The sequence below is a fragment of the Thamnophis sirtalis genome, unplaced genomic scaffold (genome assembly GCF_051295495.1).
Source record: "Thamnophis sirtalis isolate CommonGarterSnake01/CBP01778 unplaced genomic scaffold, rThaSir2_p1.2 scaffold_11, whole genome shotgun sequence".
NCBI lineage: Eukaryota > Metazoa > Chordata > Lepidosauria > Squamata > Natricidae > Thamnophis > Thamnophis sirtalis.
The window spans coordinates 35,299,707-35,322,404 of NW_028261391.1; the positions used below are offsets into that span (position 1 = coordinate 35,299,707).

Here is a 22,698-nt window from a genome sequence, read left to right on the forward strand (position 1 = left end):
CATGTTCTAAGTCTAAATTATGCCTAGCAAATGTTTAATATCATGGGTTATAAGATTTCAAATTCATTTAAATTCCTCAATGTTACACTCATTCTGTGTCTAAAGGAATTAAAAACTGACTGGGTGAGCTTGGGCCAATCGCTCTCTCTCATCTCAATTCACCCCACTGCATGGTTGTTGGGGGTAAAATAGAGCAAGGAAAGAGGATTGGTATGATCTTCGGCTAGATACTATTCTCAATTAAATGCAATCTTTGGAAAACCAGGCCTTTCTTTGTCACTTTAGGACTACTAGACACTCTTCGAGTGTTTATTTGAGAATTCTGCCTCAGTTGGTTTTGTGTGTCTTCATGTTTGCTCCTTGATTATTCTGAATCAGGCTCATAAGAAATTAAAGATGTTTAATGTCAGTTGCAATTAGTTATATATGGTAAGAATGAGAGAGCAAAGCGCTCCTAACAAGAATTTTGTAAACTCTAGAATATTATGAATGGGCTCTGTTCAGATGCATCATCCATCTTTTTATATTCACATATAATCACTCGAAGGACTTCCATTAATAAATGATTTGTTATTTCCATTTTAAGGAAAATCAATTGGAAAGTCGTCTTTCCAAATGAAAGCCATTGAAAGTCTTCAGTGGAAGATTTTGCTTCAAGACATGTAGTCCCTCTTATATTTGTTTTCTATGCTCTCTACATGTTTCAAAAAAGTAAGAAACAGCTGCATCTCTTTTTCAAGGTTTTTAATTATTAACATATTTTAGTATCTAAGGTATTGTTAATTTTGACATGCTCCTTATAAATACTGTTTTTTAAAAAATGTGAGTAATAGGGTAGAAAGTTGGGTTAGAAATTAAATAAATCAAAACACAATAATGTTACAAAATGTTGACAGCATTAGAGGGACAAATAGTTTTCCTATTGCACTCCAGGTGCTCATTCTTAACAGACTAAATGGGAATATAAATATCATTCTTTAGTCATTGCATTTTGGGAAGCTGGGCATTTAAGGCAACTCTTAGAATTTGGGAAACACTCTTGTACTTTTTGGGTACAGTATCAACATTCCTCACAAAGTTTAACATGAACTGACATATTTGGCACTTGGTTTAAATTATAAGCATTTGTTAACAATTATTAATTGTTTTAGAGGATGTCTTTTCAGTTTTTTAAGTAATATCTGAAAATTATTTCATTTATTTTGTTAAGTGATCCAACAAAATTCTATTTTATGTCATCTGTTACCTAGGATATTATATAAATAACAAATGGTCAACAGATATTCCAATTGAACAAGAGTGTGAAGTACTGTTTGCAAGGCACAAAATTAATCTGACAAAATCTCCAACCCTGTCATTAAACTCTGACCTAAAGTTTGCAACAGCCAATTGAATTTTAGAAAGTGCCAATAGAAGATAATCACAAAATGTATCCCTGAGAAAATTACCTTATACCGACCCCTTTATTTTGTACAGGCATCATTACAAAGAGCTACTTAAATCACACAATATCAGAAAACTGTGTAGAGAAAATACTTGGTTCAAAGAAGAAGAAGGTGTCCCATCAATCAGATCATCAGTTACAGGTTTGTTTAATATAATTGTGTTGCAGTTCATAGAATGTAGTCCTACTACAATGTACACACCTTTTTCTTCTACTTCATTGTTCACAATAGAAAACCAAGGAAAGGAGATAAAGAATCTATAATAGTCCTTGAAGATTAAGCACAATAATTAGAAGGTTATAACTGCATCAAAATTTGAAGGCTAAACAAATATTGTAATAACCAAGTTATATTTTGCACTAGAGACAAAAATAATACAATATAAGAGATCTGCCGAAAAATAATAAAATCAAGATAGTGACAAATGTTAATGTTGGCTAATGTTCAAGCCCCATAATGTCTGTCCTAGAAGGCCTTCAAAGACAGAGAATGGGTCTTTTGACAGTTTTTGAACAAAGTATAAAGTGTAACTTCATGTATTCTTTAATTTTCCTTGAAAAAACAATAAATGTGTTCTTAGCTTATGTTAAAGTTATGAGAATAACCTGATTCCTTCTGAAAAAAATTTGAAGGTTTGAATTTATCTGGCTAAGGAAAACACTCCATCTTTCAATATCTGAAATCTATTCAGTAAGCCTATTCAGTAAAAGAGAATGATGCTGTTCTATAGAATTAAATAAAAGACAGTAAAAAAAGTAACAGTAATGCAAAATGTAGGAGAAGGCCAATTTGTGTAAAATGTCAATATAATTTGTCTATGGTTACTTTTACCAATTCAGTAGCTCACATTTAGATTGTCTGCTTTAAAAGCTGGAGATTGTATCTACAGGAAAAGTAATTTATAGGATCGAACATGTCAAGACTAGTTTTAAAAATATCAGTGGAATCTTTCAGCACTGATTGGATTATGCACAGCTCTACCCGGTGGTGGGTTTCAAAAAATTTTAGAACCTCTTCTGTAGGTGTGGCCTGCTTTGTGGTAGTGGCTTTCCGGCCATGTGACCACGTGAGAGTGGCTTGCCAGCCATGTTAGTGGGTGGGAGTGGTTTGCCAGCCATGTGACCGAGTGAGAGTGATGCAGTCATGTGACGGTGGGCATGGCCAACTTGTAAAATGTGGTGAAATTCACTTAACAACGCTCTTACTTAAACCAAAATGTTGGCTCAGAAACTCTGGCATTTGAAGCAGGCAAGTCTTAAAGCTGTCAAGTTACAAGACCCTTGCACCCCTAACCCTTTAGGGAAAAAACCCCAGGGGTGTTCAAACTTGACAGCTTTAAGACTTCAACTCCCAGAATTCCTCCTCCAGTCATGTTGTCTCAGGAACTCTGGCATTGAAGTGTGCAAGTCTTAAAGCTGTCAAGTTACAAGACCCTTGCACCCCTAACTCTTTAGAAAAAAAAACCCAGGGGTGTTTATACTTGACAGCTTTAAGACTTGTAGACTTCAACTCCCAGAATACCTCCTCTCGCTCTTCATCTTGATGATGTGTGCGGACGGGCGGGGAGGAGGGAGCTGGAACCAGTTCTAAACTGCAATGTAGCTTATATAGAAGAGCTTAGAATTGGCAGGAACCCACTCCTGGCTCTACCTAACAATGCATTTTGCTAACTGGAAAAGTTGGAATTGGGATATTGTAAAATTTCCTTTTCTAGATATGACACAGTCCTCAAAGTTAATTTCTAAGCCTATGGGTAAAATATTATTTCTACATAACTTAGCTTGAGAAGATTTCAGTTATTTGCAGTTGGCCTTCAAAAAACAAACAAACCACCTCACAGATATTTTTAAGGATTTTTATTGTTTTATCTCTCTTTTTCTTCAAATTACTATTATAGTTCTTTTCATTTCTATTTAGGGTCACTGATTTAGCTTTATATGCACAGTTATTTCTTACTATTTTAATTTCAACTTGGCCAAATAACTTTTGTATTGTTTCCTTGGTTATCTAGGAGCTCTACCTTTTAGTAAGATCTTGTTGGGTGTTAAATCTACCTGTTTCTTTTGTGCTATTGGTAATCTCACCATTGTCTAACCTGGCTAACCTTCTGGAAAGGTCTTAGGGAGTGTTATTATAACTTTTGCACTATCAGTATTGATTCTGATAATGCCAGTCAAAAGGTTACAAAAACAAAGGCTCAAGAGCTGGAGTATTATTGTAAGCACTTGACTTCAGCAAAAGCTATTATCTGTTGTGAAAGTGCAAGATCTTATTTAACAGTAGCTCTCAAAAATCGAAGGATATTATATGCTCACTTTTCTTCCTATTGAAGTTGATTCTTTTGTCAGCCTTCTTTGAAAAGCCATTTAGTTGTTCAGTTTGGCTACATATCAATATTTGGTTGTTTTTTTTAAGAGTTCCCTATTTTTCTCACAAGTTTTATTCTGTGGCTGTCAGGAAATACATCTTTTCTCCATCACTTCATTTAATGTCACCACTCAAAGTTCTTTGTTTGGTTTACTCAGGAAAAACCTGCCATACAGACTTTAATACATATCCTGATTTATGCCTGTGGTGCCTCATAATCTCCCCTTGTTGGTTTTGGATTTTTACTTCTTTTTTTTAAAGATAACATTAGTACATTTGAAGTGATCTGTTCATTTTCAAAATACAACCGAGCCCAACAAATATGTTTAGTCCCAATGAATTCATTGCAATTGAAATTAATAATCCATAGCTGGGAAGTACCTTAGGCTAATATAGTATGCAATTTCCAAGGAGCCTTTCTAATCATATTGTTATGTGAAAACATCCTGCATGCAATTAAGTTTATAATTCAGAAGGATTAGATTCTGGCATTTCCATAAAAAAGGTTGTAGCCAATGAATATTGGAAAAGGGTTTCTATAGAAGCTATGATGCATTATGGCTTAGGTGGACCAATGACCTATTGCAAGACAAAAAATTTCAAGCAATAACAGGAGCTTAACTCAATATTCATTTTATATAAAGCACTTTTATCCCATTCTTCAGATAAAATGGTATAGCATATATAGCAATAAAAATGGCAGTCTTTTAAAATAAAAAGTTAATTACTTCAATAGGTCTTCATCAAATATTTTTCTAAGCTTAACAGCTTTGGGCATCCACTGTGGGAAAAAAGAGATGTAAATATCATAATGCCCTTATATAAATCAGTATTGCTTATACATTTGGCATAATGGGTACTGCTCTAGTTGCCACACCTCAAAAATGGTATAGAAGAACTATAGAAAGTTCAGAGGAAGGCAGCTAAGATGATGAAGCAGCAGCTTCCGTATGAGGAAAGGTTGCAACATTTGAACAAATGAGAGGAAACAGGATTAAGGCATACCAAATTATGCATAGTGCAAATAAAATAGACAAAGAGAAGCTATTTACCTGCTTCCAAAATAAAACCAATGAAATCGGATCCTGGAATAATTGGGGTAGACAAAAGGAAATACTCTTGTGAAACAATTTGTAATTAAAATTTTAAATTCACTACCAAGATATCTGGTGCTGTCTACCAGCTTAGTGGCCTCAAAAAAGGTTTAGATCAGTTCATTAAAGTCATGTGGATCAATGATGCCAGTTTAATGGCCTCTGAAGTCCCTCTGCTGGGGAATTAGTGGACTTCTTTGGCCACTCTGAAATCTGAATGTAGAATTAGATGGACCATGTGTCTGATCGAGCAAAGCCCTGCTTATATTCTTACAACAAAACAAAGACATATTGGAGAAAGAAAGGAAAACCACACCTTTTCATTACTTAAATAACTTGATAAGGAGGGCAAACAAGAAAAAAGTGAAGATATGGATCTATTGCCTTCAGAAGTGAGCATCAAAATGAATTTATCCATGTGAAGAAGCCAGAGTAGCAAAATAACAAACATTTATGACAATTCCTAAAGAATAAAACAAATTATATGCTAACTTGTTGAAAAGTACAAAGCCAGTCCTGGGGCTGGGCTGTTTTACAATTTACTGAACTGTGTCAAGCAAAAAGTGTGACATATATTATTACCTGCCTTTATTATACATAAGCTGGGTTTGTGTTCAGTGCTGTTTGCTCTTGGCTGTCAAGTAAGAAGTCAGTTCCCTTGAAACCTTGGTAGCTAAACTGGAAAAACAAATGTGTGTAGACAAGATTGTGTACGATGTGAGTCCATTCTCAGATGATAAGGTACATTGGTGCTAAAGTAAAGGGGTTGCAGGAAAGAATGACATTTTGATATAATAATTTTTTCATAGGAGATCATCCTTGGATGATAAACCCAAATACCACCATACTGATGATATTTCACAGAAAGTGAATAATTTTTGCTTATGGGCTGTTTAATAATTAGAAACACTGATAAATTGTTTTGTGAAAGGTGTGTGTAGACTGCATGGTGACTTATCTGACTGTTAAAGTTGTGGACATTAGGTATTATCCAGAGACAGGTCTGGATAGTGTTGGTAATGAAGGATAGCTTGTCATTCCTATGGATGTCAGTGATCCTGAAAAAATGTATTCAGACAGGTCTGGAAAACTGAGAAACAGATCAGGACAGTTCTGGAAAACAAAGTTAAGAAAGGCAGGCTGGGAGAAGACAAGGCAAGCTAGGGACATCAAAGGTCAACACTAATGCTGGGATGAAAAAAACAGTGGCTTAGTGGACGCTTTAGTGGGGCAGTTTTGAGAATTTGTATCACAGAAATAACAAGCTCTCAGGTTTCTGGGAGACTGAAAGATAAATATTCCAATGATAAAGGAAAGGGAAATTCCAGTATACCAATGGTGGGACAGCAGGTAGGAAGGAAAAACATCTGTCAAAAATAAAATAAAAGATAAATAGCTGTTCGCAATACAAGAAGAACAGAGAAAGAAGAAAGAAACGGTCAGAGAACCGGCCTTTGCCCGCCGGTTGGTTGGTTTTCCTAAAAGTAAATAATGCCAGGTAGGTGCGGATGGAAAAGCAGGGAGCCACCTTGAATTCTCATCCTTGCTGCCTTGAACAATCCTTCTTTCACACATAATAAACTATGTGAAAACAGCAGCACTGCCATATTGCTAAGGCATGGTCAAGGTACTTCTGTGGGACCAGTACATTTTATATCAACACATTTTCCTCCCAATTGAAGGATAGAAGGAAAGCACAATGTAGCTGTGAGGAATAAAGCCACCAAAGTTTTATCAGAATGGATGGGAAATTGTTTAGACTTTTGGATAGCTCAGTTCAAATATGGGAGCCATCAAGGGTAATAAAGAACCATTAGAAAAGGGAGGCAGGGAGCAACCTCAGAGAAAACACCTTTCTAATTAATAACAGATTAGGGTTGAGGAAATATTACAAAGTGAAAGGAAGAACACATAAACATTAAAAGAAAGTACCTGCGATGTAATATACAGTGAGCAGAATAAGTTATGGCATTGACTGTAAAGAATTCATGAAAAGGATACCTTTTAAAATGTCTACCATTTAAAAAAGAAAATATTAGAATACAAGGTGCAATACAACTGCGATTTGGTTGCTGCTCCCAAACCTTAACTTGGCATGACTATGTGGAAAGTTGCGTGTAGGAAAAGCAATGCACTTTAGGCCGTTTTCCTAACTTTATGTCCTTGATTGTTTGTGAAATGACCTACTGATATGCATCTAAGGCCTACTTGGAGAAGGGAAAGTGTCAATGTAATGACACAGCTTCATTAGTGAATACCCACTAATTAAATTACCTCTACTAATTAAAGTAGCTATTCTGCTACTAACTAATTCTGTACATATGTAAAATTGTGTCCAATAAATAAAATGGTAAATGTCATTAGATTGTTCTTCATGTATATTATTTGATCAGCACTGATGAAGATCCATGGAGAATGCACATTTTATATGAGGAAAAGGGGTTTGGAGGTATAAAATTCTCACTTGAAACTTGAAATAGGAAAAATTAAGACAGTTTTTGTAACCATCTGCTTTTTGAAAAGTAGACAGATTGATAGGCTGAATTTTAATATTTATTCTTAAGCAAAGACTGCATGTCAACAAAGAAAACAGACAGTAAAAAAAATATTTCTCACAATATACTCTCATCATTCTTGCAGTTGTTCCAGAGCTAAAACTTCTATGCGGAGCTGATGTTTTGAAGACATTTCAAACACCTAACCTCTGGAAAACAGAAGATATTATCGAAATAGTGGAAAGATTTGGATTGGTCTGTGTTAGTCGTGCTGGCCATGATCCTTCCCAGTACATCACTAATTTAGAGTTTTTAAATAACTGCCAGCATAATATCCATTTAGTAAAAGATTGGGTTCTAAATGAAATCAGTGCTACAGGCATAAGGTGTGCCTTGCGCAAAGGACAAAGTGTGAAATACTTGTTGCCAGATTCTGTTATTTCTTACATTAAGAAACACAATATATATATGGAAAAAACTGAATGAAATAAATTAAAGAAAATTTGGTATAGTCCCTTAAAGTGTTTATGCTGTTTACTTAGCTTTTGATAAGATTGAGTGAGTCCAGAGACAGGCAACAAAAAATCTGCAAAGTCTGAGGAACAAAATACATTAGGAGAGATTGGACAGCCTGGAAAAAGAAGAAGGGAAAGGAGGAACATGACTGAAACCTTTAAATATATTAAGAGTGTGAATAAGGTTCTAGAAGGAAATTTTTGGTACAGGCAGTCTTCAACTTACAACTTAAATTGAGCCCAAAATTTCTGTTAGGAAGCTAGACAGCTGTTAAATGAGTTTTGTCCCATTTTACGACCTTTCTTACCACAATAGTTAAGTGAATCACTACAGTTGTTAAGTTAATAATATGGTTGTCAAATGAATATGACTTCCCCGTAAACATTGCTTGTCAGAAGTTCACAAAACGTGATTATATAACCCCAGGACACATCAACTATCATGAATATGAGTTGCCACATATCTGAATTTTGATCACATGGCCATGGGGATGCTGCAAACATAATGAGTGAAAAATGCTCTTATGTCACATTTTTCAATGGTGTTATAACTTGGAACTGTTGTAAGTTGAGGACTACCTGTATTAAGCTGTATTAAGTTGAAAATCAAACCTCAAACTGACAGAAAAAGTTCAGAACTAATGTTAGAAAGTATTATTTCACAGAAAGAGTAGTGGAAGCTTGGGACCAAGCTATCCATTACTATCCAGCAGAGATAGTGGGTCAAGTCATCAGTAACTAAGTTTAAACATGCTTGGGATAAATACATGTTTATTATCTGACAAAAAATTAAAAATAGAATAAAAACAAAATAAAAATAAACAATTAAAATATTAAAAAGAAAGTGAACTCAGACAAACAAACCAAACACTCAAAGGGCAGACTCAATGGACCACTGGGTCTTTTTCTGCCATCAGTTTTAACTCCCAATAATTGGTTTATTTTTTATGGACAGAAGTAATGGTGGGATACAGCCAGTTCACACCATTTCGGGAAAACGGGTTGTTTGGTGAACTGGTTGTTGGAAGAAATTATTAGGGCAGAGAACTGGTTGTTAAATTATTTGAATCCCACTACTCGATAGAAGTGCGTATGTATGTGCGTGTATGCGTGTATTTATGTGTGTGAGAGACCTCTTGGAGATAAACATTTGTAAGAAATCCACTAAATGAAAAATTTGCATGAAATAATGTGAACATTTCTAGAGATTGCATTTAAAACTGGATTTCACCACTCTACATAAACAATCAAGATTCATGACAGATGCTGTTCCTATGTTAAAGTCAATAAATAAAGCCAATTTATTGATTTCATGATACAAAAACTGTAAAGTATTGGAGTCAGTCATGTATACACATTGTAAACGTATTTTTAATGATGCCTTGACCGAATTGAAATATGGTAAAGTTGTTTAAGAATTTGTTAGCATGAAAAGTATTTTTACTTCGTTTTGGGAGGAAATCTGCTTTAATGTTTTTAGTTAACACTTCAGTGTGAATTTTTTATACATCTTGAATTATTTCTCTAAACCTTTCATTATACCAAGTGCCATAATGTTCTTAATGCATCTATTTTAGTATTAAATTGTCAGCCACTGTCATGTTACAGTAGAAGAAACAATTCTGCTTGTCAACACTGGATTTGTAAGGCTTACCTGATTACATTTATGCCACTGCATCATTCGCATTTTCTAAACATTAAAGAAAAAACCTACATAGTTTTTGGTTAATTACTTTGTATTATCTATGGTCATTTCACTAGTCCTTCAAATAAATTCAAAGAAAATTAGTCCATTTTCAGATATGTCAGTATTTTAACTGTGAATACAAAGGTCAGAAGACATTAATTTTTAATACAGTCTAAGACAAAAATATAACATGCTGCTCCATCTTATAGATCAGTGATGGCTAACCTTTTTGTCCTCGCATGCCAAAAGCGAGTGCGTGCGCACAACACTGATGTGTGTGTTCCCACAACTATAATACAGTGTGCACATGACACTCCTGAATACCCTCTTGTGCATGTACGTGTGACCCCTGCATGCTCCCCCACCCCCGTGCATGCATGCACAACCTCCATGCCCGTTTTGGGCCTAGCAGGCCTCCCTGAAGCTTCATCAGATCAAAAAAGGGGGATGGGGTGCAGCGCCCCTCTGCACCCCATTTTGGGCCTACTGGGCCTTCCTGAAGCTTTCTGGGACCAAAAACGGGACACAGGTGATGCACCACATCCCCCACACTCCCACTGCCACCCATGCTTGCATATGCTGTTACAGGTGTTATGTCTGCCTTGTATGCAGATTTTTTCCTCTCTAGCATTCATCTCCATTGCTCAGTGATGCATTTCCTGTATCTCTAGAATTTAACTCTATCTTCTCCTGTGAAAAACCTCCTGCTTCTGTTAGGTGTATATAGTTATATTCTCGATGGCTTGTATAGTGTTTTATCTGCATTTTGATTAAACAACACATACTGCAGAGACCCAAAAATCGGCCGGCGGGAGGCGCACACACATGCATCATTGAGGTCAGCTGGGACAACGGCTCACATGCCAGCAGAGAGCCCTCCGTGTGCCACCTGTGGCATGCATGCCCTAGGTTTGTGATCACACTTACAGGCCTTCAGAAAGCTAATCAAGCAAAATGTTGCCTGAAACTTCAATATATGTTTCAACAATAAAAGTTGGGCTCCTCAGAGCCAATCCAAAATGTTAATTAGCTGGAAGGCATATTCCCTTTCAATGATAGAGTCAGCAAGCTGTGGAGAAATTTGTCCTGTTCCTTGATTCTGACTTGTAGCAACACAACATTGTCTTAAGTAAGCAGGAACTGGCATTTCTTTTCAAGCAGCAAACACACATTTTATTGCTTTTTTCCTATTCTTTCTGTTTTGACCTGCTGCTTTACAATAGGAAACCATTTAGAGAAACATTTTCAACCCCCTTATTAGGAGGAGACAATATCAGTTAAAATTCTGAAAGATACTTATTTTGCTATACTTCCACAGTCTTCTGATGGCAGAATATAATTCAGGCTTAAGGAAATGTTGGCTTCTATACTATTTTTTTTTAAAAAAAAATATTTTGTATGCTAGTTGATTGTGATAAAAATTTCCTTTCCTCCAGAAACTAATTTCAATGCACTTTCTTAAAATAGCTAGTCTGAGCATTGCCATTCTCAAATAACATTCCTTTTCTTTTTTGAGGGTAAACAAAAAGTAAGAAAGTGCATGAACATCTGATAAAGGAAGATTGCCTTTTCCAGGCAACTTTCAGGTACCCTATAGCTACAATATAGGACTTGGCTATTGAGGCCTGGATTCAGATGCTACATCTTTGAAGTTAATGTGTACATGTTATTCTGAACATGTTACTTCATTTGAGCCGAGGTGGCGCAGTGGTTAGAGTGCAACACTGCAGGCTACTTCAGCTGACTCCAGTTCTGCAGTTCGGCTGTTCAAATCTCACTGGCTCAAGGTTGACTCATCCTTCCATCCTTCCGAGGTGAGTAAAATGAGGACCCGGATTGTTAGGGGCAATATGCTGACTCTGTAAACCGCTTAGAGAGGGCTATGAAGCGGTATATAAGTCTAACTGCTATTGCTATTTCTATTGTTCGTACTATTCTATCTCATGGTTGTCTTACAAGCATTTCATTTAAGAAGTCATATCAACTCGTGTGTGTGAGTATTAAAACTAATAATACAAGATTTAAATAAAATTCAATAAATTGCTTTGATAACTGAACTCAGTCTTGAAGATTTTGGAATTAATACATGAAATTAATGACACATATAATTCAGTAGTCGGATTATAATATTTTTCAAATATCTCTTTATTTAGAGCCATAACAAATATTCCAAATTAACTAATTCAATTAATTTAATCTTGCATTCATGTTACACTGAAAAGTATTTGTCCTACAATAGGATTGTTAAAATTTCCCTGCTGTATTTTTAAGTGACGAGAAGACTTTACAGTCTAATGTGATTCCCTTCAAGCAACAGCATATTGTTGAATAATGCAGTACAACATGTATTTTTTTTCTTCACTTGCTTACTTGCACAGGAGTTAATGGGTTTCTGTGAAGTACTGCTTATTCCTCAGCCTGAAAAGACTTCACATTCTCTTAGCTGTAAACGTGTTCTGATTAATAAAATGCTCACTTCTGCTAGAGATGCTGGATGTTAGTCCAATAATACAAGGTTGAATGAATAACGCCTGGCACATTTTCAGCCATCTATTAACTAGCTAGTTAAAAGATGGTCATCTTATATCACTAAGGAATAACTTCATTAAGCATGGTTTGTTCAACAAATTTGGCTACATAAAAGAATATAATCCCTTTTTAGTGGTATGACCTCTTTTTGCAAAAGAGGAAACCAGTTAAAGACGATAACATTGCATCATCCTTATTAAATAAAATTCCCTCTCCAAACAGTGGGTAGAACTTACCATTATCAGTAAAAGCCATCTTGTTTAGTCATTTAAAAGCAAAAATCTACCATTGTTAAAATCTCTATCCAGATAATCAGTGACCTTATAACTGTCCTGCAGAAGGGGAATGACATATTCCATTGAAATCAAACCACCCCGCAAGCAAAAATTTTCAGCTTTGTGGAAGAACTTAAAATAACACTTCAATGCTAATCAGCTTAAAGGAACTAGCTTAGCTGTATTGCTAGACGAGCAGATAAAGGAACTAAGAGTTTAAACTTGCTTGTAGAAAAAGGACTGAGCTGGTTGGTGCAGAATTAAAACACTAGAAAAAAAAACGTTGTAGAAAAAGGACTGAGCTGGTTGGTGCAGAATTAAAACACTAGAAAAAAAACGTAAGACTTTTAACTAGAAAACAAACAGGAGTATGCCTGCAGATTTCAATGGTTATTGGAAAATGCTCAGTAATGAGAATTTTGAGGAGTATTTGAAAGCTCTAGGTAAGATTTTTGTTTTCACTTTTTCCATTTATTTGAGCCTCAGGATGAATTATATGATTTCACTAGATATGCAATTTGCATGAATATATTCTTAGAAGCTAGTTTCTTTATTAATAATATTACTCTTCTGACTAAATAGGAACTGAAGCAATTTTGAAAGAAATAAAATCCATAAAGTACATAATACAAATTGCAGCATTTTAGATTTATCCAGATGAAATTATCAGAATTTGATTCTAGATTTTTATTTATTCTATATATGGCATAAGGTACAAAATTTAATTACTTGGAAGGGCAGGTTTAAAACTATAAGAAGATTCCCCCACCCCCTAATTTAACCCATAAATTTCCACACAAGAATAAGAAACTAGATTGGGGACAGAAAAACCTTAGACGGCAAAGAGCCAGTTTTCATTGACTTCAATCTAGAAATTGTCTGGATTTTTTCAGGCCAGATCTCGTAATCTTATTTTAAAAGGAAACATTAATATATTAACCTATATTGAATTTTAGATTTAAACAGCAGCAGTTTTCAGTGTTTCCCCAAATTTTAGATCATTAATTTTATAAAATATTCCAGCCTCTCTTTTTTTCTTCCAGATGTAAATATTGCAGTGAGAAAAATAGCCAGTAGGCTCAAACCTGACAAAGAGATTATTCAGGATGGAAACCATATGATCATTAAAACCCTAAGCAGTTTTAAAAACTACATCATGGATTTTGAAATAGGGACAGAATTTGAAGAGGATTTAACAGGGGTGGATGGTCGCAAATGTATGGTAAGATTTAGAATGTTGCTCCTATAGGACTAAATTATGAGCTTAAAAATCCTGCTTCACTATTTTCACTGGTTTTGTGGCAAGACTTTTCTGATAATCCTGCTTCAGTGTTTAGTAAGATTTTAGCCAAAAATTCAATCCAAAAGGTATTTTCAAAACAGCTAGCGGTATAATTTTTTATTAAGGCTAGAAAGCTACAAATATATTTCTGTGTTGAAATCTTGATGACATTAAGGATATTTACATGTAATACATGTTTTACAACTGTTGTAAAAAAATCTCATTTAAATTGATAAAATTTACAAAAGTGGTTTTTAGGCACATTTTGATAATTTATATAAAGCAACACTTACGTATCTGCTATCTGACTATCCTATAAATATATTTCTCCATGGAAATCTTGATGGCATTAAGATTATATTCATATACAATGAACTTCATTATAAAAAATAGACTAGATTTCTCAAATATGTTCATAAATTTACAAAAATAGTTTCTAGATATATTTTGATAATGGGACCGGTGGTTCAGTGACTAAGCTTGTCGATCGGAAGGTCAGCAATTCAGCAGTTTGACTCTCTAGTGCCACGTAATGCAGTAAGCTCCCGTTACTTGTCCCAGCTTCTGCCAACTTAGCAGTTCAAAAGCACATTAAAAATGCAAGTAGAAAAATAGGAACCACTTTTGGTAGGAAGGTAACAGCGTTCTATGCACTTCGGCATTTAATCATGGCCACATGACCACAGAGACGTCTTCAGACAGCGCTGTATCTTCAGCTTTGAAATGGAAATGAGCATCACCTTTACCTTTATCTTATATTTTGGTAATTATACAAAACAGTCCTTCACTCCTCAGGTGTATTTATTCATTTGAATAGGATTTCTGATAGAATAAATTACTACTTGTCATAAATTGAGTTGACAGCAACAGGTATTTATTACTTTTACTTTTCACTAATCACTCTAAACAAACCAAGAATGAATGCACATTTTCTTGAAAAGATACTTATATCAGAAACAACAGGCTTACTAGAAGTGAACATTTAGGTCTTCTTCCTTTTGACAGACAAGCAGTATTATGACATTCGTAAGAAATCATATTAATTAGTGGCATGAGCTTGCTAAATCAAAGTCTAAAGTGTGTTGTTCTGTTAGTCTCAGACAACCACGAATCAAGGGATTTCCAGCTGCAAAATGCTATTTAGAGCGGGGAAAGATTTATGAATGGAAAAAAAACATTCTGAGTGAGCACTGCTTCATTCTATACTTAAGAAAACAAAAGATTATCTTATTACAGAAAGTGAAAGGATGTGTGTAAATTTTGTTTTGACACTATGCAATTTCACTTTACATACATACATCGAGCTATCAAAACAAAATGTAATGTGGATACAAAATGAGTGACAGGTTATTGGTTTTAAATAGTTTGCTAATATTTTATTCCTAAATAACTTAAAATCTTTTAATTTAAATGTATGAAGAGAAGATACAATCTTTTCCTGAAGAATCTCTCCATATGTATGGCTGTTTCCATAAAAATAAGATTTGTCACTAATAAGAACCACCATTCTCTAGAAATGTGTCTTCCAAATGTTCTGATTATTGGACTAATAAATTGTAAGTGTCTCACCTTTTATCTGAGATCCCAAAGCTAATTATCTATTTTAATTTCCTGTCCACAACAAGAATTCTATGAGGTAAATTGGATTAAAAGAAAGTAAGTGTCCAGAAGACATTCAGAGGACTTCCATGGTTGAGGGAGACTCTGAAACAGACTTCCATAATTCTAATCAATTATTAACCACCATATTATACTGGTTGGTCTGCCAAATTGTAACTGATTAAACCACTTCTTTTCCTTGGTTCAGCTGTTATACTTGGTTGCCACTTAATTTTCATTCTTACTTTTTACATCTTTCCATTATGGCAGGTTTGTCACAAATGAGTTACTTGAAATCACTAGAGGAAATGCACCGTTACAAATGAAATGAAAAAGTGTATGGTCTAATATTCTTTTCTAAAACATGATTGCCAAAAATGTGCAATGATTTCCAATTATATCAAACAAAACTTGCACAAAAAGTCCTTCCCCACCGCTCCAAAAAATGTAGCCAAGAGGCACAAGGTGACCTTGCTTTTTGCTTTACTATTCTCTTCAACATGACTCTCCCCTGTCCCTGAAACATTAATTGATGTCCTTAAGTACCTGGCATAGATAGAGATGATACATAGCCATGGAAAGAGGATAATATTCTTGAAAACCTGGTAAGGAATGTTTTCTTCCTGGCTATAATGTGCAGCAGATGGATTTTAAATATATATAAGCAAAAATGATATTTGTTTACTAATACACGCACTGGGTAAATCATTAACTATTCTAAATAAATTAAATGACACTATTTAAAAATTGATCCCTGCCTGTGCTCACACTAACTAAGCACTATAATCTGGCACTTTATCCTACTCAAGGCTGCACAGTAAGCATTCTACATTTTAAAAGCGCCTGGTCTATTAGAATACTGAAAAGCAATTTATGCAAAGAATAAAGAGCAAAGGAAAATGCCATTTACTGAAATGGTTGATTTGAAACTCTTCCATGAATTACAAGCCTTGCATACAATTTTATATCATGAATTTGTCTTATAATTAATTATTTACTTCATTATTAAATGAGCTCTCCGTACCCCCATCGTTCTGAATATCGATTCTTATCAGTGACTACAGCTTAACTCCTCTATTGTTCCTTGCTGACTCAAAAAAAAAAGTAATTTTCAAGTTTAAAATTGTATTCTACAAGGTAAAAAATTGCCCTTTTGTCCTAAGCTTGGAAAATTCAATAAGCATCTATGTTTCTGACAGTATCATGTATACAATGCATTATATATGTTTTATATTTTCCTTTATTTTTGTGTAATTCACAACTATTGGGCAATATTGAAACAACCAAATCTGCTGTGTTCAAAAATATTTGGCAGCTTTTCACCTTAGTTATAAATTAGTAATTTTAAGAAAGATTGCTATATATAATGCTAGTCAAGATGGAAAAATGTGTTATGGAAGATTTTTCATTTTATTAGATCCCTACAATCCCAGGACAAGTAAAAGGTATACATATAAGCAATCCAATTAATGCAGGCAGCCATATTACAGGACATGGAATAATACAGTGCTTGATACTCTCCCATTTTTCTTAATTGTACTTAATTCAATAGTTAGAATTAAAATGCCTACATTCTGAATCACATACAATTACCTACTCCAATCTTTCTGATACAGATATCTTCTCACATGCTATATAAACCTGTTTTTTAAACACCATTGGCAGTATAACATTCCACTTTTTTATCTTTAATTAACATAATTTACGTACACTATTCAGCAGAATTGAAACAAATCAGTAATGAATTTTTCAGCTGTAGATGTGACTGTGTGACTATAAATGAGCTGTCAAACTTGTGCAGCAAGGTTTTAAAATATTTGCAATATTTCGCTCAGTGTGTGTTCTGCCTTCTTCAGCAAAGTTCTAATTCAAGATTAGAAGCCAAATTTAAGAATTGCTAGCCCCAAAAATTGCTTTGCATATCTCATAATGTGCCCTCATAATGTTTAAATTTCATGCAGTAAAAATTTAAAGAGAAAATATAAGTGATAGGAATTGGCTATATTATCTTGGATTCAGCTGCATTCAAATAGTATTACCAAGAAGAAAATCATAGCCCCACCAACAGTGATAGCTATCCTATATAAACAACTAGCGAATCCTACACACATTAGCACTAATGAGGTTACTTAGTCAGATAATGAAAACATCTGCAAGGAAACCACAAATGTCAGAGAAAACCAAGGATTCCACAAACAGTACTATTTTCTATGGTTGCTCCACTTTTAAGAAATTCCTTTTCTACTGTAGAATCTCCAGAACATTTTCAGGTATACATTGCAAAAATTTTCCAGAATAGAACACAGCACAAAAATAATAAAGCAAATCAGTAAATATAATGAAACAATATACTTTCCCACATCTTGCTCTTTTGCTAAATAGATGTACTGCTGTAAACATGAGTGATGGCTGTATCTTTAAAATCTGCTTCTTGTGGAATACATCATTGGTATTTCTATAAAGTTTTAGAGGTGAAAATTGACTGTGCTGTCAGTTTCCAGAATCTTTAAATCTGCCTCGGGCCTACATGCCATGATTGAGGGATGTAGGAAAAATTGTGCCATAACACAAGGAAATATAAAGTAATTGTTTCCATGCTAGTTCCTTCAATCTTGTTGCAGTTCAGATTATAATCTAGTCCTGCACGCAACACAGGTCTGCAAAAAAAAAAAAAAAAGAGAGCTGTTTTGGTTATTCCACATAATCTTTATGTTTTTTGGTGCGCTAAATCCAAAAATGACCTCCATTTTGACATCACGTTTCCTGACAATTTAGGTAACTATGATAAATAAGGCAATACCTCAAAATAAATGGAAATAGACTTATAAAATTAAAGTTTTATTACAATATTTTCCTGAAAATCCTTTTTTGAACTGAAATGAGCTCACCTACACCCACTAAACTCGATTCTTCTTCCTTGTGAGGCTCCTGTTAGTGCATTTACGCTTGTGAGTAGCATCTGGAATGTCTCTCTGAAGCATCCAACAGTAGTCTGCCATCATTGTAATGTTCCCTTTTCCCTGGTATCTCCTTTCCATCTCTTTAATGTTTTGGTGGAATTGTTCACCTTGTTCCTCACTCACAGCTCCCAAATTTTCAAGAAAGTAGTCAAGGTGGGACTGGAGGAAATGCACTTTCAAACTCATCAGGCAACCTAAAGCTTGAAATGCTTTCAGCATTCTTCTGACGATCTTTTGTAGGATCTTTGTTATTGTCTAAAAATTTCTGTACGACTTCTTTAAATGCAATCCACCCTTCTTTTTGAGGATCCGTCATGGTATTGACAAACTCTTGATCAAATATAAGCTTTCTAATGTTTGGTCTGACGAACACACCTTCCTTCAATTTTGCCTCCGACAGGCATGGAAACTTGGTGACCAAGTATTTGAAATATTCGCCATCTCTTGAAAGTGATTTTACGAATTGCTTCATCAATCCCAGTTTTATGTGGAGAGGTGGTAGAAGAACTTTATGGGAAGGTAACAAAGTTTCTCAGAGGACATTTTTTTCACCGACTGTTAGCACCCTCGACTGCCAACTCTTCTTGGTCCAGTGATTTTGTCGGTCTCGACTGTCCCATAGGCACAGAAAACAAAGGTATTTGGTATACCCAGCTTGTTGCCAGAGCAGCATGCACAAGACCTTAAAGTCCCCACACACTTGCCAACCATGGTCTTCATATTTAAGTTTACGAAGAACCAATTCCAAGTTGTCGTAGGTTTCCTTCAAGTGTACAGAATGATCTACAGGTATGGAAGCATAAAAACCGTTGTGGAGTAAAACTAATTTGAGACTTCTTTTTGAAGAATCTATAAAAAGACGCCATTGCTCTGAATCATATTGGATTTTAAATTGACCCATCAGACCTTAGACATCGACGCAATAAACCAACTTGTCTTCCTGGGCGAAGTAAGGAATGAACTCCTTTTCACGATGTCTGAACCATGAAGATGACACTCCTGGCAACAATAAATTCCTGCTTTTCAGCCTTGATCCGAGTAACTCAGCGGCATCTTTGGGAAGATTCAAGTTTCTTACAAAATCATTCATCTCCTCCTGAGAAAACAATTTTGGTCTTGTATCATCTTCAAAGTCAGAACTTGATTCGTCATCTGGTTCAGGTATGATTTCACCTTCATAGGAGCTAGGTATCTCTTCCAAGGTAGCAGGGGGCTTGGGTACTGGCATATCTGTGCCATGGGGGATGGAACGAATTGCTGAATGAAGATTGGGGTATGAAATGGAATGTGTCCATTTGGAATTAAACCCTTTCACATCGCATGAACAAAAGTAACAGTCATCACTATGGTTCTTTTGCTCTCGCCATACCATAGGAATCCCATAACGGAAAGATTTTTTCTTACCCTTGAACCAGTTTTGGAGATCTTTAATACACCGTTTGCACACTTCATGAGGCACCCAAACTTTATCTTGATCTCCAATTTTTAGGCCAAAGTATGCAAAGTATACTTTTTTCACAAAGTCTGTAATATTATGCTGTTGCTTCAACAGTGTATATTCACCACAGATGAAACAAACTGGCGAATTAATACACTTTCGCGGAGCCATAACATAACAGTTGAAGAATGACGAGCTAACATGAATTGCGATGAAAAAGTGTGAACAGCCTAGAACCAAGAACCTGATGATTTGGGCACAAGTGTGGCATGCAGGAGAGAGTAGCTCTGTGTCTGTACACGAGACATCACAGTGCTGGCCATGCCCCCTGCACTGACCGGAGATGCTGCTATTTGCCTTGTGTCTCCCTCCCACTAGATTCTTCAGTAAAAATTAACCCCTTCTACCATTAGAAGCACAGACTTAAAACTTGCTTAGCTTATGTATATATTGCTGACCATCAGATTTACAGTGCTATATTTTTTTTACATAACTCGGACAAACCCTTTAAGGTTTTTTTTGGGCATTTATATCTTAAATGCACTTATGTGAATTAATTAATAGTAATTTGGACTTTAAATTTGGTTAAAAACCCATAATATAAAAAAATACCAATTTTTTTTTAAAAAATGATAAATTTGAAGACAATTTTGCATGTTGTGGCAAATCATGACGTCTAGGAGTTTTTTCAATATTTTATTTGTTTTCAGCACACCAAAATACATGGAAATTAGATGAAAATAATCAAACAGCTTTTTAATCGCAGACCTGTGTTACACTTGATCTTAGCCAAAAGGCCGACAAGTAATATCTAATACTTTTCTTGGTGTTTAACTGCCTATAGGGGAAAGACATATTATTTCAGAATTGCAACTCATTGAGTTTTAGTTAGTTTACTTTATTGTCATTGTACATAGAACAACAAAATTAAATACCGTCTTCAGTGTAACAATTTATAACTATAAAAATAAAAACACAAACATACATCCTTTACATTCTATATAATTGAAATTGAAAACCTGATATTGCACTATACCAAAGAATTCAATATGGTTACTGCCCTGGGAGAAAAGCTGTTTTTCAGCCTATTATCCTGTACCGTCTGCCAGATGGTAATAATTCAAATTTACTCTATTATTGAATATGGGACTCATTTACTCATATAGCATTAGCATTTAGACTTAGATACCACTTCACAGTGCTTTACAGACCTCTCTAAGCGGTTTACAGAGTCAGCATATTGTCCCCAATAATTTGGGTCCTTATTTTACCAACCTCAGAAGGATGGAAGGCTGAGTCAACCTTGAGCCTGAGATTCAAACTGCCAAATTGCAGGCAGCTGCCAGTTAGCAGTACTGCATTCTAACCACTGTACCACCACGGCTCTATATAACATCCAAATTAATTGTTATATATGTAATAAATGAACAACTGGCCCACTCTGCCCATGCAGCAGAAGAGGTATGCTCTGGGCCCTGTCAGTCATGAAACCTGGTTGCGGAGTCCAAGTGAAAAAATACTTCTGCCGTGGCCCCTTCCCTTTGCAACATCTTACTTCCTGAGGTGAGATTAGCTCCCTTCCTTCTGATCTTCTGCAGGAGCCTAAAGACCTGGCTCTATAAGATGGTTTGGGACCTAATGGGAACATCATACTGGAAGTGGCTGTCAAATTAACTGTACCCTGTTCTTTCTCTCTCCTTCTTTTAACTATAATTTTATCTTGATTGGAATTGCTATTTGTATTGTTTTAGATGTATTTATTTGTTAGAACTTTAAGGTTTTAATGCTGTAAGCCACCCAGACTCATTTTGTTATGAAATGGGAAGCAGATAAATTTAATAAATAAATAAAACTTGACTCAAATTCACTTACTAGGTTATGTTAACATAAAGACTGGAAATATTTTCCAGTTATATTATTGGAGATAAGTCATGTAAGTCAAAGATTGTTGGTTTTATTAGATTGTAAGATCTTCAGTTGATTTTGGGGTGAAAATTGAAGACAAAAGAAGAATCAAAACACTGACAATCTTGTATTGAAGCAAGTATTGTCTATCAATGGCTAGAAGAATTAACACTGAAACAAATTCTCATATTTAGAGGCAGTCAGTCACTGGAGGCTCCTCAATAGAAATGCTTTTTAATTTTATAGTAGACCTGTTTTTTCATATACCAGTTCAATTATTATTGGATCAAATCTCTGTATTAAATTGACTTTCTAAATAAACTGAATTTATTTAACAATTTGATGGCCTGCTTCAAAGGCATCAATTTTTTTCCCCTTATCAAATTAGGAAAGCAAATTCCTTCAGTTTTCCAATTCGATTTGATTTTCTCAGGTCTACTTGATTTAAATTTCATTTTCTACTTTTAGGATGTCAGGTTGAATAATTTTTTAGACTGGTCAGCTGCATGGTCCAGTACAATAGGGTTTCTGTACTATTCTTATTTTCATTTACATAAAATAAAATTTGTACCTTAATAAGGAACCTTTTATAGGCTTGCAAATTGGCATCTCTAGTGGAATATTCTTTAATTTCTGCTTTTTAATGTTACAAGGATACAGGATAAAATAATGGAGACTCATGTCAAATTCATCCCAGTTAGCAGTGACATATTCAGAATAAATTATTTTTTGCTGATATTGTACCTGCCTCACAGAATCTATTTTTTATTTTAGAAATGAAGAATAATTCCTCTATCCCTTCCACACCAAATGTAATGTGATACACTAAAAATGTTGTATCAAGGTTTTCTTGGGGACAACATAGTTGCCAGAAAGTGTGGAACTCCAAGGTGTTGCAGATGAAAAGCTCATAATTATTTGCACTGGATGACCAGGCATCTATTGTGAAAAACCAATTAGGAGGCAGTCCTATGGGCCACTCCTTGACTAACAATGTATAGGATTGTCCTAGCATCATTTTGTCTTTGGTGAAGTGTCATAAACCTTGGATATTATTTTAGTACAACAAATGGTTGCAGGACTCTAGAAGAAGATTGATGCTAGGGA

General features: G+C 35.0%; 2 protein-coding genes across 5 annotated transcripts in view; both read left to right on the top strand.

Annotated features, from left to right (window-relative positions):
• The window catches only part of NMNAT3 (nicotinamide nucleotide adenylyltransferase 3), a 38,551-nt gene extending 30,629 nt beyond the window's left edge, over positions 1-7,922 (top strand). For all 3 annotated transcript variants that reach the window (XM_014053347.2, XM_014053348.2, XM_087725501.1), the window contains 2 exons: positions 1,477-1,586; positions 7,547-7,922. In XM_014053347.2, coding sequence (XP_013908822.1) covers positions 1,477-1,586; positions 7,547-7,887 — 451 coding nt within the window. In that variant the 3' untranslated portion in view covers positions 7,888-7,922. The remainder of the gene's footprint in view (positions 1-1,476; positions 1,587-7,546) is intronic.
• Positions 7,923-12,698: 4,776 nt separating this feature from the next.
• The window catches only part of RBP1 (retinol binding protein 1), a 34,988-nt gene continuing 24,988 nt past the window's right edge, over positions 12,699-22,698 (top strand). For both annotated transcript variants that reach the window (XR_015697950.1, XM_087724932.1), the window contains exons 1-2: positions 12,699-12,850; positions 13,451-13,629. Coding sequence is in view for 1 of the 2 variants with exons in the window: in XM_087724932.1 (XP_087581058.1) it covers positions 12,778-12,850; positions 13,451-13,629 (252 nt within the window). In the remaining variant the exon portion in view is untranslated. The remainder of the gene's footprint in view (positions 12,851-13,450; positions 13,630-22,698) is intronic.